The sequence below is a fragment of the Xenopus laevis genome, chromosome 1L (assembly GCF_017654675.1).
Source record: "Xenopus laevis strain J_2021 chromosome 1L, Xenopus_laevis_v10.1, whole genome shotgun sequence".
Lineage (NCBI taxonomy): Eukaryota > Metazoa > Chordata > Amphibia > Anura > Pipidae > Xenopus > Xenopus laevis.
In genome coordinates, this window is record NC_054371.1 from 199,261,210 (window position 1) to 199,277,999 (window position 16,790).

At 39.4% G+C, this 16,790-nt stretch overlaps 1 protein-coding gene across 3 annotated transcripts; it reads left to right on the top strand.

Annotated features, from left to right (window-relative positions):
* tmem171.L (transmembrane protein 171 L homeolog) lies at positions 1–14,614 on the top strand. Of its 3 annotated transcripts, none has more exon segments than NM_001093105.1 (4): positions 1–48; positions 2,924–3,623; positions 11,950–12,085; positions 13,780–14,614. In NM_001093105.1, coding segments are annotated over 3 exon segments (996 nt in total). In that variant the 5' UTR covers positions 1–48; positions 2,924–2,992; the 3' UTR covers positions 14,009–14,614.
* The last annotated feature ends 2,176 nt before the right edge of the window (positions 14,615–16,790 follow it).

Below are 16,790 nucleotides of genomic sequence, written 5' to 3' on the forward strand. Positions count from 1 at the left end.
GTGATTTATTGCAGGACTGGGGTTTCTGCTACTCTGTCTCTGCTCCAGGTAAATAACTACACTCTCTGCTCCACATAACTATTCTCCCTTGTGTATTTTCTGCTCCAGGGAACCTGTCTGTCTCTGCTCCAGGTAACTTCTCTGTCCTGCACTCTACTCCAGGTAAATAACCTCACTCTCTCTGCTCCAGGTAACTTCTCTGTCCCGCACTCTACTCCAGGTAAACAACCTCACTCTCTCTGCTCCAGGTAACTTCTCTGTCCTGCACTCTACTCCAGGTAAATAACCTCACTCTCTCTGCTCCAGGTAACTTCTCTGTCCTGCACTCTACTCCAGGTAAATAACCTCACTCTCTCTGCTCCTGGTAACTTGTACTTGACTCTGCTTTGCCGCAGGTGTGTGTGTGTATATATATATATATATATATATATATATATATATATATATATATATATATATATATATATATATATATATATATATATGTATGTATATATATGTATGTATATATGTATATATATATATATATATATATATATATATATATATATATATATATATATATATATATATATATATATATATATATATAATCTTCACTTTCCCTATCTGATAATGCTTAGTAGACTCTATAATGCTTTGCCTGAAAGTTATAAGCAATGGAGCTTGGAGGGAATTCTTTCCAGTAGTTAAGAGGTTAAGCTTGATGGGAATGTGTTTTAACATCCTTATTTACTATATTTAAACTCACAAAGCCCCATATCAAAGCAAGGAGACTGTGGTCCCCGATATTGCACAGTAGAAATCAACTTTGAGTAGCTACAACTCTCACTCCTACAACAGCTTTCAGCTGTCGGTGATCTGCTGGGAGTTGAAGTAGTACAACAGCAGGAGGGCTGCCCCTTTAAAGAAGAAAAGTAATTCCCCTGCACAACTAGGGTAATTCTGGCAGGGAAAACCCTTGCTAGTTTATTGTGCAACGTTTCGGGACGTAACCCCTTTGTCAAGCCCAGGGCCAATAACCTTTCTGCCCTACCCCATTTGGCAAATAAAAGCCATCCTGATTTTTTGCGAAAAAAAAGTACAGGTATTGGATCTGTTATCCAGAGAGCTTCAAATTACGATAATGCCATCTCCCATAGAGTCCATTTTATCCATATATTCCAAGTTTTTAAAAATGATTTCAATTTTCTCTGTAATAACATAACCGTACCTTGTACTTGATCCCAACTAAGTAATAAATTTGATCCTTCTCTTATTGGAGGCAAACCCGATAGGCTGGTTTTATTTCATGTTTACATTATTTTCTAGTAGACTTAAGAAATGCAGATCCAAATTCTAGAATACAAAAAATTATCCGGAAAACCCCAGGTTATGAGCATTCTGGATAACAGGTCCCATACCTTGTTTAATCATTTATATGGGGATGAGGGAGTTATCACATTTTTTACAGAGTAATAATTGTTGCTCCTTTTTTTCTAGTCCATCGTAATACTGTAGCACTCATGTATGTAAATAACATATCCATAGGAATGCTGCAAGGAAATTGCAGAGAGGCCTGTCCGTTTATTTTAAAGGCCTGATGAGTGTTGCCCAAGAAGGACCTGTTTTCTTGTATTCAACGCTGACCTGATTGCTGTGAGATCTTGCTCTATTTGGGGAAAAGTCTCCTTCCAGGATCATTGCTTCCCTACACATGTGGGCTGTAAATTGACCTTGTACCCCAGAAAGCTCCAAATTAAGGAAGGGCCATCTCCCATATCCAAATAATCCAATTTCTAAAAATGATTTCCCTTTTCTCTGTAATAATAAAACAGTACCTTGTACTTGATCCCAACTAAGATATAATTAATCCTTATTGGAAGCAGAACGAGTCTATTGTGTTTAATGTTTCATGATTTTATAGTAGACTTAAGGTATGAAGATCCAAGTAACAGAAAGATCAGTTATCTGGAAAACCCCAGGTCTCGGCATTCTGGATAACCGATCCCATACCTGTATATCTATAACATAATATCTTTAATGGCAGGAGAGCCAGAGCAATAGTGAACCTTTTAGATAAAGGAATAGCCGATTGGCAGAGCAATTGGATTAAAGTTTCCTTAACAATATTGTTTTGCTGACTAAGGGAAACCCATTTTCTTGCATCGGCCAATGCCTGGCTGTTCTGAGCATACTTGAAAATCTTTGTCATCCTTTTTCCTTTGGCTCTATCTATCAGTGCAGGCCTTCAGAATATCTGCAATTAAATGATGTTCTTCTGCTTAGGAAAAACATTAGAAACCTTTCTCAAATCTTTCCTAACCAGAAGAACATCAGAACAGCCACTTTCTTTCTCCTGACAACTTCCTTGACTACTTGGGGGTCAGACTGGTCAGAAAATGACCAGCAGGTGGCGCTGCTATAACACAATTTATTGATAACAGTACATTAATCCTTTAATATCTTGGAATTAAAAATAAATAAATAATGATTGTACATGGCAAAAGTGCTTAGAATAGCACCCTCCATTTTACATTCACTTATTTTTAAGGTTTATGTAACCTTTAAGCACAGGTGGGTCCATTGGCAAATAGACCTGTGCTTGGGTGCAAATACAATACAATATAGTATAAATATAGTAGGTTGATCCCAGAGATTGGATGGATGTCTGGCTGCGTGTGGTACTTCGTACGGTTGACATCTTCTAGTAAGGTTGCAAGATCATTGCAGGACACCAATAACATTCTCATGTTGCATGTCTCTGTAGTACCACATAGTTGTGTAAAAAGTCATTTTTTTGTGTGTGTGCAGTTTTAAAGGCATGATCTGTTCACATGATTTATGAAAATAGGATTGAACATTAAGAATAGGGTATCTTAGCACTTGGTGTTTACTTTTGGTCCAAATGTGTAAGTTGTTTTCCTTTTTTTTGCCCCCATAGGTACAATAGTGTTCTCTTCATACGAAAGCAAAACCAGTTTTGAAGTGGCACATTTTTTTCTCTTTTAAAATGCAGCCCACATTTTTGTCCTTCTCCTTTCGATCTGTTAGTCCGCGTCATGGCAGCAGATTCATATTCATCCTCTTTGTTTTTGGAGTTTTGCTGTTCTGCACGGGATTCCTGCTTTCCATCTTCGGGTTCCAGTCCTGTACTTCGGATACCCTCTCCGGCTGCAGCATGACATTCAAAGTAGTGGGTCCTGCGCTTGCTGTAGTAGGACTGGCTTCAGTCTTGATGGCAAGATCTAGAGCCAGGCTGGAAGTCAGGAGAAGAGAAATGGCAGGAGACCAGACTGACCCAGACACCGTCTTTCTTTGTGGTGAAAGCCGGCAGTTTATTCAGTTTCTCATATTTGGCGTATTGTTTGTCACCTCTGGAATTCTCATTAGTGTGCTTGGAGTATGGATTCCTGGGTGTGGTTTAGGATCTCCGCACCATAATGTCAATGGGACCGTGTCTGACTTCAAAACCTGTGGATTCCTTTCTCTTCAAATAATGGGACCGTTAATTGTGTTGCTGGGGCTCTGTTTTTTTGTGGTAGCTCATGTAAAGAAAAGGCATAACAGCAGTGAAACCGATGACTCCACGACAGAGGATGAACCACAGACCCCAACAGATGAGCCCTTTCACATTACTGTTGGTAAGTTTATGATGGTATGGTTTCATTATGTTGGATATAAGTTGCATTTTATACCTTGGTATTTGCATCATCTATCCACCTGAAGCTGTTCAAAACTAAATAAATATATTAAAGCAATACCAAAACATTCCTATAAAAAAATCATAGGAATGTGTCCATATGTAGGAGCTGCTACATGCTTAATAGTTTCCACTAAAAGCCCTCCCCAAAGCCGCCCCCAGCCCAGCGAACCTTCATTAACCCAACCCTCTGACACGGCTAGCGGATCTTGTGCATTGCTTCAGTGATGCTGGGCTAGGGGCGGAGCAATCCTTCCATAGGCTGCAGTCTTGTTTTCATTTGTAATTGGCCTATGGAAGGATCATGCTGCCCCCAGCCCAGCTTCAATGAAACACATAAGATCATTTAGCAGTGTTGGAGGGTCGTGTTAACCAAGGTTCGGGGGGCTTCTAGTGGAAACTATTCGGCGTGCAGCAGCTCCTAGATATGGACACGTTCCTATGATTTTTATAGGAATGTGTTGGTATCGCTTTAACATGTAGAACTTGAGGTTAAATTGTCTCCTGTGCCAGTGGCGTAGAAGATGCGAGTGTCTAGAGTGTTGACTAAGAGTGCCGTTTGACCAAGGTCTACTGGGAATGTTTCACTGAAAGCACCTATATGACTGCTGAACTGCTATTCCAAAAAATGCAAATGATGCAGAAAAAGAAGAATTAGTGCCAGTTTTAGCCTAAGGTAGTGAGGGTTTTTCCCCAGGGTCCTCAGAATCTGAAGAGCCCTTTTGTAAAACTTCAGAAGGTTTCCTTTGTAGGCACAAAACTTTGCTTAAAGTGGAGGCCTGCATCAGGTTGGTACCTGTAAAATACCCACAGTTTTAGGCAGAAATACCCCAGTTCTTTGACCGTGCAGGCGGTCCACAGATACCCTGCAAAGGTATCCGGGCCAATTGCAGGCTTACATTCCCCCCCCCCCCACCTCCCAAAGTTGAACTTTTTCCTCCTGACCTGGTAGATCTGCCTCTGGAGTGACTTCTGGCCACCAGTGATATTACTTTGTGTGGATCCTGGGTCGGCCTTAAGTTTAAGGCAGTGCATATAAGTTCTGAGTTAGTGGGTGCACTTTGGGCAGGTGTCTGACTTAAAGTGGACCGGTCGCCCAGAAACAAAAAGCTGTATAATAAAAGTCCTTTTCAAATTAAACATGAAATCCAATTTTTATTTTTTCTTAAAAACATTCATTCATAGCTCATTTAAATATCTCATCTGTCAATCAAATATTGTCTGCCCCTCCTCTGCCCTGGGCATAGAGGCGGGGCAGACAATTACTTTCACTTTTCATTCAGCACTCCCTAGAAATCCCCCCTTGACAATATCCCATTAAAGTACAGATATTGTGTTAATATTTATTTTTAATATAAACATTAGGGAATGTCCAGCCTGCCGCCCCCACTTTCTTAAACTGCAATTCTCCACATCTCTCAATCTTTAGCTGTCAGGGGGGTTCTTTTTCAACCACAGGAAGAATGCATATTAGACATGCTTGATACAGTATGCAATCTTCAATTTTATAGGAAACTGTGTGTGTGTGTGTCATACAAATTATGATAAAAGTGTCTGAATTTAGGTCTCCATCTGTTCCAACTATAGAATATCTAAAAAGGCTGTTTATTTCTATAAAGCTGTATGGAACTTGCTACCCACACATGCTTTACTTATTTACCCATGTATCTGAAGGTCATAACAGTGCAAAGGTTTCATAGTACTCTTATCTGTCGCTGATAAAATAATTATCCAATTATTTGGATGCAGTTATTTCTGCCCCTTTCTGTGTTCAGCACGGATAATCCTTTGGGGTTTCTAACATGTATGAGACACTCTCGAGGAACTATATTTAAATGTACCGGCTGATAATTTGGTTTAGATCCATGTGGATTGGCCTTGCTCAGTGCCCTGCCTGTTTCTAATTAGAGTAACCCGTATTGGCCGATGGGAGCCAAAATAGCCTGAACTATAGAATGGGTGCAAAAGAGGTTAACTATCAGGACTCCTATTGGTTACAAGACTGCACTAAAAATAACATTGTTGTAATGTGCCTTTAAAGCTGGCCACAGATGCAAAGAACCGATCGTACCCGACCAGTGCACTAACCCATAGCAACAAAACCAATGTGTTGCAATGCATCTGGATTTTATTGCAGGTCTCAAAAGTAAAAGTCGCCTCAAAATACTCCATGTCCGCTTGTCTAAACAAACAGAAGTAACTGAAGCGGGTCTGTTTTTAATAGATTGTAGGATCAATTTGTCTTTTGTGCTCCTTTCATACTGGAGAGCGAAAAAGAAATACAAAAACAAGTAAACAATACAGCTGCTGAAATTTACTTAATCCTAAATAATAATGACGTTTTTATAGGCAAGCGAATAAATAAATCCCATCCCAATTCAGTTTGTACAGAGCACCTATGTTTCATCACTTTCCAGTGTAACAGCACCCAGCTTAGCCCAGGAAAGCTAATGTCCCTGCCTTTGGAATCTGCACAGTCCTCCTCCTCTCTGAATGTAAAACATACACGATGCCTCGCCTACCCTGAGTCGCAGCACACACATGTTTATTTCATGCATGATCCCTAACCCAAGATGGTGGCTGTGAGATCGGCCTCCAGCAGCTCATTCCAACAGTGGAGATGTAGGGGGTTTAGAATGGGCAGATGGAAGGGGCTAAGTTATTGAAAATGTGGTTGCCTTCTCCTTTATTGTGAACTTTAAAGGGATACTGTCATGAGAAAACATGTTTTTTTCAAAACGCATCAGTTAATAGTGTTGCTCCAGCAGAATTCTGCACTGAAATTTTTCAAAAGAGCAAACAGATTTTGTTATATTCATATATATATTGACATATTTTCAATTTCCCAGCTGCCCCAGTCATGTGACTTGTGCTCTGATAAACTTCTCACTCTTTACTGCTGTACTGCAAGTTGGAGTGATATCAACCCCTACCTTTCCCCCGCCCAGCAGCCTAACAACAATGGGGAGGTAACCAGATAGCAGCTCCCTAACACAAGATAACAGCTGCCTGGTAGATCTAAGAACAACACTAAATAGTAAAAGCCAAGTCCCACTGAGACTGATTCAGTCACATTAAGCAGGAGAAATAACAGCCTGTCAGAAAGTAGTCACATGACTCGGGCAGCTGGGAAACTGTCAATATGTCTAGCCCCATGTCAGATTTGAAAAACTGAATATAAAAAAAATCTGTTTGCTCTTTTGAGAAATGAATTTCAGTGCAGAATTCTGCTGGAGCAGCACTATTAACTGTGTTTTGGAAAAAACATGTTTTCCCATGATAGTATCCCTTTAACATTTTCTAAATCAACCTTTACAAATAATTCTCTACTAGCGTGAATTGTATGTTGTGTGTAAATATTAGCATGGTTTTAAAACAAGAATGTAGCAGGTCAGATTTCATGTTCTGTGAACTGTGCTCTCCTTACTTTCTATGTTCTGTTTGTAACTGCTGATCAGCCATTTGTATCCCACTTCCAGTTGTGTTTTCTGTCTAGTTATGGATGTATTTGGTGCTCTCTCCGACTTATATTTTATAGGCATGCTATTATAGTATTAGGTGCAGTAGAACCCCCATTTTATGTTTCAGGAAGCTAGGAATAAGAAAAATCAGGGAGATATATTATGAGTGATATATTGGTGGGACCACAAAATAACTTAATCAGGGGATGTAAAATAGAGTTTTCACTGTAGTTGTTCATATGACAGGAATGATGTCACTAAACTGATGACATCACTAAGCACAGTTTTTTTTTTTTTACTTCAATAAATTTTTATTGTTCATCACAACAATAGTGCACAGTCAATTACCGCTATCAGAAAACACAAAGCAGCATGCCAAAATGTACATACAATAAGTAATGAGACATACATCATCTGTAAACGAACATTTGTTGTGCGAACCAAGGTTCGTACTTCCGTAAATGAACATACAGGGTACAAAAGCATCATTTTATAAAAAGAAACAAAAAATAAACAAAAACAAAAAATAATAAAACAAAAAATATACCTCTCCTGCACCGAGACCAAATATACCCTAAGAAGGCTACAGGGAAAAAAGGATAACGGGAGCATCAGTCCCAAATCTATACTCAATCCACGGGTTCCAGGTTAACAGAAACTTCTGATGGGTATCTAATAGAACACTAGTCATTTTTTCTTGGGACATAATCCAATCAACTCTGGACTTAACCGGGGTTATAGGAATTTGCCTCTGTTTCCAGGCTCCCGCTAAGGTCCTCTTAGCAGCTAACATTATGAACGAGAACAGGCGAAACTGAGCATTGGTGAGCTCTTGGGGTTTAACGTTAAGTAGGGCTATTGCCGGGTCTCTAGGCAAGGAAACCTCAAAAACAGAATAAATCATGTTAAAGACCCTAATCCAAAACCTTCGGGCACCCGAACAGGTCCACCATATATGAAACATCGTGCCCATTTCCCCACAGCCTCTGAAACACCGGGGATCTGCAGTGGGGGAAAATTTCGCTATACGCGCTGGGACTAGGTACCACCTAAAAAGTACCTTATAATTGGCTTCCTGCAAGGAGATGTTATTAGAAGACCTCTTAGTTGTGGACCAGACTCGCTCCCACTGTTCTAGAGATAATTCTTTAGATAGGTCCCTATGCCAAGCCTGTATATAGGGTAGCTCCAGAGGCTGGTGGGATTCAAAAAACCTACTATAGAGGCATGACACCGATTTGCACAATCTAGGGGAGTGAAGACACCACCTTTCAAAAAAGGTCATGGGAACATTCATGTTTTCCCCATGGCTCCATTGAAACCGTATAAAGTGGAGGATTTGTTGCAACCGAAAACTTTCACTAGTTGGAACAGAAAACTTATCACGAACCTGCTGAAGGGAAAGTGGGCCCAAGGAAGAGCATAATTGACCCATAGCCCAAATTCCATGGTCCAACCACCACCGGAAACGTGAGGCCTGTAGGCCTGGGGTAAATTGAGGGTTACCAAATATAGGAGCTGCAGGGCAAAAGGGGGAGCTCAAATGTAATTTCTTGTTGGAAATATCCCAGATTTTCAAAGTTTGCTGGAGACAGCTACTAGCCTGTCTAGGTCTCTTCCCCGAAGAGCTCCACACCAGTGGCAAGGGGGGAAAATGGTTGGGTAAATGCGGCTTCCAATTGGACCCAGTGTGGGCAGTCTTCAGTGGAATGTAGCGTGAGGACCTGGGCCAACTGAGCCGCTCTATAATAAAGGGAGAGATTCGGGAGGCCCAGCCCACCCCCCGACTTAGGGCGATACAAAGTAGCTTTACTGATTCTGCGAGATTTCCCCGCCCATACAAAACGTAAAACTCTTGATTCAAATTTAGCTAAACGTCCTATGGGGATAGGGACCGGTAAGGTCCTAAATAAATATAAAAGCTTTGGTAGAAGTGTCATTTTGACAGAGTTAATACGGCCTACCCACGATATATGGTGAGAGCTCCACTTTTCTAAGAGAGTTACCAAAACTTTAAACATAGGCGGATAGTTGAATTTATATAATAGATCATAAGAGCTTGTTAGTTTAATTCCCAAAAGGGAAATATAATTCGGATGCCAAATAAACTCAAAGTTGAGGTGGAGCAATTTTTCTACTGCATGAGGGAGATTAATATTTAATGCCTCTGTTTTGTGGTGATTAATACGGAGTCCGGAAATAGAACCAAATGTGTCCAAGAGACCATATAAATTTGGAAGGGAGGTCATAGGCCGAGTAATGGTAAGAGTGAGATCATCCGCAAAGAGGCTGATTTTATGGTGCATACCACCCACTTCAATTCCTGAGATATTAGGGTTGGAACGGATGGCAATGGCCAAAGGCTCAATAGCCAAATTAAACAGGGTAGGGGATAGGGGGCAACCCTGACGGGTCCCTCTGCAAATCGGGAACGGTGTAGAGGAAAACCCCATTATATGGACTACAGCTGAAGGGGCGTCATACAGAGCCTTAACCCAGGTTAACAAGTTGGAGCCAAACCCCCAGCGCACTAAAGAGTAATATAGATAGTCCCAAGACAGGGAATCAAAAGCCTTACGAATGTCTAACTTAAGAATCATAGACTTGATGTCTGAGGCTTTGGCATGTTGCGTGAGTAGAATAAGACGCCTAGTAGCGTCTGAAGCTTGACGACCCGGGACAAAGCCCACCTGATCTTTATTTATTATTGAGGGGAGGAAAACATTGATACGTGTAGCTATAATTTTACCTAAAATTTTAATATCCGTATTCAAAACCGAAATGGGTCTAGCACAGTTTTTTTTAAGTATGCTCTACAGGCTATTAATGGCTTTGTTTGAAGTATATTAACCAGAATACCTGTTATTAGAGAGTACAGTTCCACTTCCAGAGCCACTTTAAAAAAAAAAAAAAAAATTTAAATAAAAATCCTTAAGCCATTGATTAACTCCTCCAAATGTATGGGGAGTTGTAGGTGCACATTCCTCCGCTGATGGAAGAATAGACAGGCACTAACTAGACCAGACCACACTGACTGCAAGTACTATTTCTACTAATAACATCTCACACATGGCTTCCTTGTTTTGAGTTGTTATTCCTACAAATAATGTATCTCTTTTTACTGGTACTGTGCAGATCCTACCCACGCTAGCGGGCAAGTTTACCCCTTTTATTTTATTTTGTTGAGCTACGGTAAAACATACATGGAAGAACTTGATGCAGCAATTGCACATAACTGAACACACACATCTTCTTCACAAGTAGGGTACGTCTTTACTTGCTGATAGGGGAGTGTAGCTTTCATCTTGTTCCTCTGCCTTGATCCTGTTTCCTACATTTGTCTTCCTACAAACCAATTCTTTTGAACCATTTCCTTTTGTTTTATTGCTCTCCTCAAAGCTGCAGGTATCCCTCCTATACTGGAAATTCTCAAATGACTGCATCTCACTTCTTTTTATTTTTCTAGGACACTATAGGCTGGAATATTGAGTAACTGCCAAATATATGGAACATTTTACAGCAATTTTTGCTTAAATGTCTTTATAATTATGCCCCTGTGCGTCACTGCTAGTGATGGGCGAATTTGACCCGTTTCGTTTAGCTAAAAATTCGCTGCCGGCGGAATGTCGCCGACGCCCATTAGTCTATGGGCATCAAAAAAAAAAAACGCCTAGTCTATGGGCATAATTTTTTTGGCGAAAAAATTCGCCCATCCCTAGTCACTGCTGTAGAGCCAAGCATTTTTTTCTTTTAATATGAAATTCCAGTGCAAGGTAGAAATGGCTCTGTCTCCTTGGTGCAGCTTGGGTTTATTATACTATTACTATACTGCACCCGGCCTTAACTTGTCCTTGCTGGTTTTGACTTGGGAGAAACTCCCCTTCCATTTTATATCTTGTTCTTTGTGAAACTCAACCCGTGTAATGTATTCTGCTAAACTTGTCCGCACAGAGGCTTTATATCAATGTATTTGTGACCTAGGACTAAAGTAATTTGAATAGTTTTGTACAAATATTTTCCGTGCAATGTGTTTTTGCTATCCAGTAGGAATTGAGTTTTTGTGCGAGTACTTCAGTACAGATCTACTCAGTCACTGACGGTTTATACATATGTTCTATAGATGTTTTGGAAGGATATTATGCAGTTGGGTAATCCTATAACCATCAAGGGGGGAATTGGGCATTTCCTGGTTTGACTGATCACTGTGCAATTTTTATACAGTAGAACCCCCATTTTATGTTTTTCAGGGGACCAGGAAAAAATATGTAAAATCGGGAAAACTGTAAAATCAGGGAAATGTGTGAAAGTAAATTTTTCTTCAAGTACTGAAAGGGTATAAGCACAGGAGTCAATTTAACTTTGAGATACAATATTTACTGTGTTAATAACAAGGGTTAAACATTGTGGGGGGCAAGTGCAAGACTCTGTCAGTCACATACACAACCTAAAGCAATAAGTGATTGGTGCAGGACTGTATAAGGGGCAGACTAATTGGAATTGAACAATTACGGGCAGAACCAAGGCAAAATATACATCTGGGTAGTATTTTAAACCTCTTTATTTCACAAATAATAACATTCATAGAGTGGGAGAAAAAAGCAGTTTTTGGCAACATACAAATTTTTAAATGTCAAATCCGGAAAAACATTACTTAAAATCAGGGAAATGCATTATATATCGGTGGGACCATTTAACGGTACTTAAAATCGAAGGTTTCACTGTTTTTTAAGGGTAGTTGTAGAAGTGTTTATAAATAATCACCCTAAGACACAAGTCTTGTACAAAAGCGATATTCTTGTCTTTCAGGAGACTCGGTTATAATATTCCCACCCCCACCTCCACCTTATTTTTCGGATCCATCATCTCAAACAACACACCATGGGGGTAGCACATTGCCCAGGAGTGAGAACCCACCTTCCTATAACAGTATTTTTAATACAAGGTAAGCTCAACTGACTTTGTTTTTCTAATGATGCTGCAAGTTATATTCTTATGACAAAGTCTATAAGATTGGTGTATTATTGATTCTGCAATCCAAAAGGTATATTGTTATAGTTTGTACTGCATAATAAAGGGTTCTGTTCACTAAAGGTGAATCAAACATGTTTAAAGGTAAAATATTTCAGTTGGGCATGTGTATAAAGGTGCATAAACACTGACCTCCCAGAAAAATAGATATATGTATTCTGCTACTTGGAAGTCCCCTCAGTTTTCCAGAGAGTCTGTCTACAATTCACTATGGAAGGGAGAGGAACTTAAAGTCCCAGAATCCCTCAATACACCCTGGAACCAGGTGAGGGGGAGAGAGATGTGTCTTAAAGAGATAGTGACACCTGAAATTAAACCTTTTTTTTTTTTTTACACCTATCATAACATTGTCTTTGCATGCTATTTATAATTTTGCCATAAAAGTATTTACTGAGGATTTTTAACTGCCTTCCGCCTGCTATACTGAGAAAACGCCAGCGCAATGGCACTCGCGATGCTTCCATTTCCAAAGGTGCCTCACGAGGTAACTTTGGGCGACTTCGGAAATCAAAGCGCAGTGAGTGCATTGCTGCAGGCGATTTTTCATTTTAGCAGGTGGAAGGCAGTTCTGGGAGATTGTCAACCCGAAGAAGAGGCGATTGGTCGCCAGGCAACTAAATCTCCCCGAATCTGCACGTGTGCCCCTGCCCTTAGAAACTGACAGGTTGAGAAGGGACAGTCAGGTTGGCAAAACAGTCAGGTTTCGGAACTTCAAGTAACAAATACTTACAAAAGCAGACATATTCGTGAAAAACGGTCAACATGACCCATAGGTAATTTTTTGTGTTTAATTAGCATTAATATTATGAAGTTTTTTTAGTGTCAGTATCACTTTAAAAGGAATCTATCACTCCGACATGAAAACCTGTTTAATAAATTCCTTTTCAAATGACATGAAACCCAAATTCTTTTTATTAGAGCGCCCATACTTGTTATAAGCTAGTTTAAAAATCTCTGCCGTCAATCATATATTGCTTGCCCCTCCTCCTTGGCCGTAGGGGTGGGGCAGGCAATTGCTTTCACTTTCCATTCTGCACTTCCTAGATGTCCCTGCTCTCCCCATATTCCCCTCCTTCTTACCTCCTAACTGTGTAGCCTGTGCATGGGTATTAGGTCCCCCATTCTGGCACATGAGTAAGACTTTGGGATGATGCAAAGCTTGCCTTAATAACCGTGTTTTACAGAATGGCACCTGCCTGCTTGCTGGGGTTTTGCATTCCAAAGCTAAAAATTATTTAAATTTTGTTTTTTATAGTGAATTTTATGTAATTGAAGGTTATTTTGCTTTAACATAATAGGATATGGATTTATTTCTTGGTGACTGATCCCCTTTAAATTCCATGACCTGTATGAAGCAATCAGCAATTAATTAAATCTTTTGAATTGCCAGGATAACCAAAAAATATATATAAAAAAAAAAAGAGAAAATAAAGGCACTCGCTGCACATATTCACAAAAATCCATCAAAGCATTACAGACATCGATGCATTTTGATCCTCTAGGGGCCGTCATCAGGATGTTTATATTTATATAAACTTTGTGTTTGTATGGCTGAATAGTTCTTGCCTTAGACTTCTAATACTCATGCACTTTATTTTCCTTTGGCAGAGTACGTATTAATGGACAAGAGAGTGTCAGAGTCCGGGATACAGTATATACCATTTCTTTGCCAAGTACTTCAGAGGGCTATACCAACCCTTCTTTCTCACCTGAGCCACCACCAAAGTATGAAGAGAAAGATCCTTGCCCTACAGGACCTACTCAAGCTTCATCTCCAGCATCCTCTAATGAAGCAGCTTTACCTCCCCAAAGTCCACCCTACCAGGAACGGGAATAGAAGCCGACACTGATCACACCTTTTTATACAGACTGTTTAGTGTTGGAGAGGAACTAGCATTGCAGAATGCCAGAGGAACATGGAACAACTGCTTTACTGCTTGCTGCAACATTTGCTCAGGGGGATTAAGTATCTAAAGTCATTACTTGGGCAATGGTAAAGTGCTGCTAAGTAAGTTTTTGTGTAGTGACCTCACTGCTCTTGTACTTATATTAAATGTTATCTGATGATATCTCTTTAACAAAGAATGAGAAGGCTCTCGGGCAAAGGAGCCATACTTGATGCTGTATGTAAGATTCTGCTGATGGAAATCTTGTATGTCCAGTATCTGGACAATTTTTATGAATTAGTACAAATCTTTAGTGTATAAATGGCAGCAGGAAAATTGGGTTAGAATTGGTAACTTGCAGTTAAAGTGAAAGCCTGAAATTTTAAATTGCTACTAAAATGACATGGAAATTCATTGTTTTTGTGTTTTAAGACTTGTTTTCTCTACCTGTAAGAGAAAATTAATTTTACTTCCACAATTTCTCACTTTAAATTATTTTTAACAAAAAAAATAACATTTTTGAAATAAATATTAATTTACCTTGGTTTTGAAGTGAACAGAATATTAATTATCCAGACGCTCTAATATCTAAGTTGACATTCTTGCTTGGAAAATTTGCTGTTGAATTCCAACCTGTCATGCCACCGTATAACCTATTCCTATGCAGTGAAGTTTTTCAGAGATCAGAGGTAAAGAAGCCTAACCTCTCCATGTGTGATTGGACTGGTATTAAGGTCATTGGACTCAATGGAACAGTGAAAACGCTTCCTCTGAAGTGGTAATTGGAATGTTAATGTTCTAGGTTTGGCAGATGCCAGGAGAACACCACCTGCTTGAATGCATAATGCTGACGGTAAGGTATGATATGATGTCCAGGGACTGTTATGCTTGGTTTGACCTACATTAAGATCCTCTTGTCTGATGACCTAGCTAAATGAATGCATCTCCATGGAGCAGATTTATTAAAGGAGAAGGAAAGCTGCCGAAGCAGTTTATTGCCAATAGATCAGCCACAATAGTGCAAGCTATAAACTATATTTATTCTGCAGAATGCTTTACTATACCTGAGTAAACCGCTCTAGCTAAGATGCCATATTAGCTTGGTGTGACATCACTTCCTACCTGAATCTCTTTCTACTCACTCATAGCTCTGGGCTCAGATTACAGCAGGGGGAGAGGAGCAAACTGAGCATACTCAAGTCCTAGCCCTGGATGCTTATGCTGAAAACAGGAAGTCTGATACAGAAGCCCATGAGTACACAATAGAAGGAAATAAATTCAGTGTTTCTTCTGACAGAGGACTCAGAGCAACATTATTTTGAGGATTTACTGGTGTATTTATATAGACCTTTCTGATAAAGCTTACTTAATTTTAACCTTTCCTTCTCCTTTAAGGGTCGAATTTTTTTTTTTTGGTGTCAAAATTCACACATTAGAATTTTTAATCCCCGAATAATTTGAATGTGAGATTTATCACACCTCAACCATGGAAACTGTTTTAATTCAAATATTCGCCTCCTAAAACCTGCCAAATTAATTTACAAGTCAATGGCAGAGGTCCATTGACCCATTTGATTATTTTAATGACATTCGAGGTTTTTTTTTTTGGTTTTTTTTTATTTATTTATGGTTTGTTTTTTTGGAGGAAAATTCAATTTGTGTTTCGTTCAAATACGAAACTAATTTTCTGAGTTTTCATTCCATTGAATTTTTTCATAAATGTCCTCCAATTTGAATTGAGTACATTCAAATTTATTTTAGTAAAAAATATCACATCAATTTAAAATTCAACCTTTGAGAAATAACCTCTCGTAAGTATGGTTGTCTTGACTTGGATAGATCCCTGTAACTTTGTATACATAAGAACAATTATCAAAGGGCAGAAACCAGTAGCAGGTTAAGTGATGGCGGCAATGGGTTACTGCACTGCTGAAAAACCACCACATCCGTTGAGCTGTACAGAGCAGCGCCTTGTCTCTCCCATTCTACAAAACACAGTAACCAAACTTTAATCCTAATATAGTCTTAATAAAATATGCTGCTTTTGGAAAAAAACTCATGTATGTAACTCATGTAATTACAATAATAAATAAGTTTCGTATCAATTTAATCGGCCATTTCCCCAGGGTGAGGGAAGTTTAACTACAACAATATTTCAGCCTAATTACAGCTGTCACTGTATTTATATCCACATTAACGTTCAGCGAGGCTGTAATGAAGGGGCGCTTCGGAATGAATGTAACCTTTTCACCTTCACATGTTCAATCAGGAAGATTTTATTTATGTGCTGGGGTATTTGTTTTGTATATGCAAACAGAAGAATCATTCAGTAGGAAGGAGATGTAGTTAGTCCTAGTAGCGTGTAGATCAAACAAAGCTGGGGAACAACCTGGAGCATGTCTGGTGTATCGAATCTGGAGCAAATGCTGTATATTATTTTTTCCTCAAATCTTAAAAACACAACAGAGTTTGTGCTGATGCTGTTTGCTACACCCCCATGCACATAAATACATCTATTTATCTTACCAACTGACAACCTTGGTTTCTCCTATACTGAGAAATGCTGGAGCTGATGCACACAGGCATGCAAAGTAGGACATTACACTTTTGCTTAAAAGAAAACAGACTTAAATTTGCATCTCCAGCAATGGAGCCTGTTATGAAACAACTTTGTAGTTCAATTAACTCTCTGAAATTGTGGGGTCCCCCCCGACCAGGATAAGGACAGCTTGT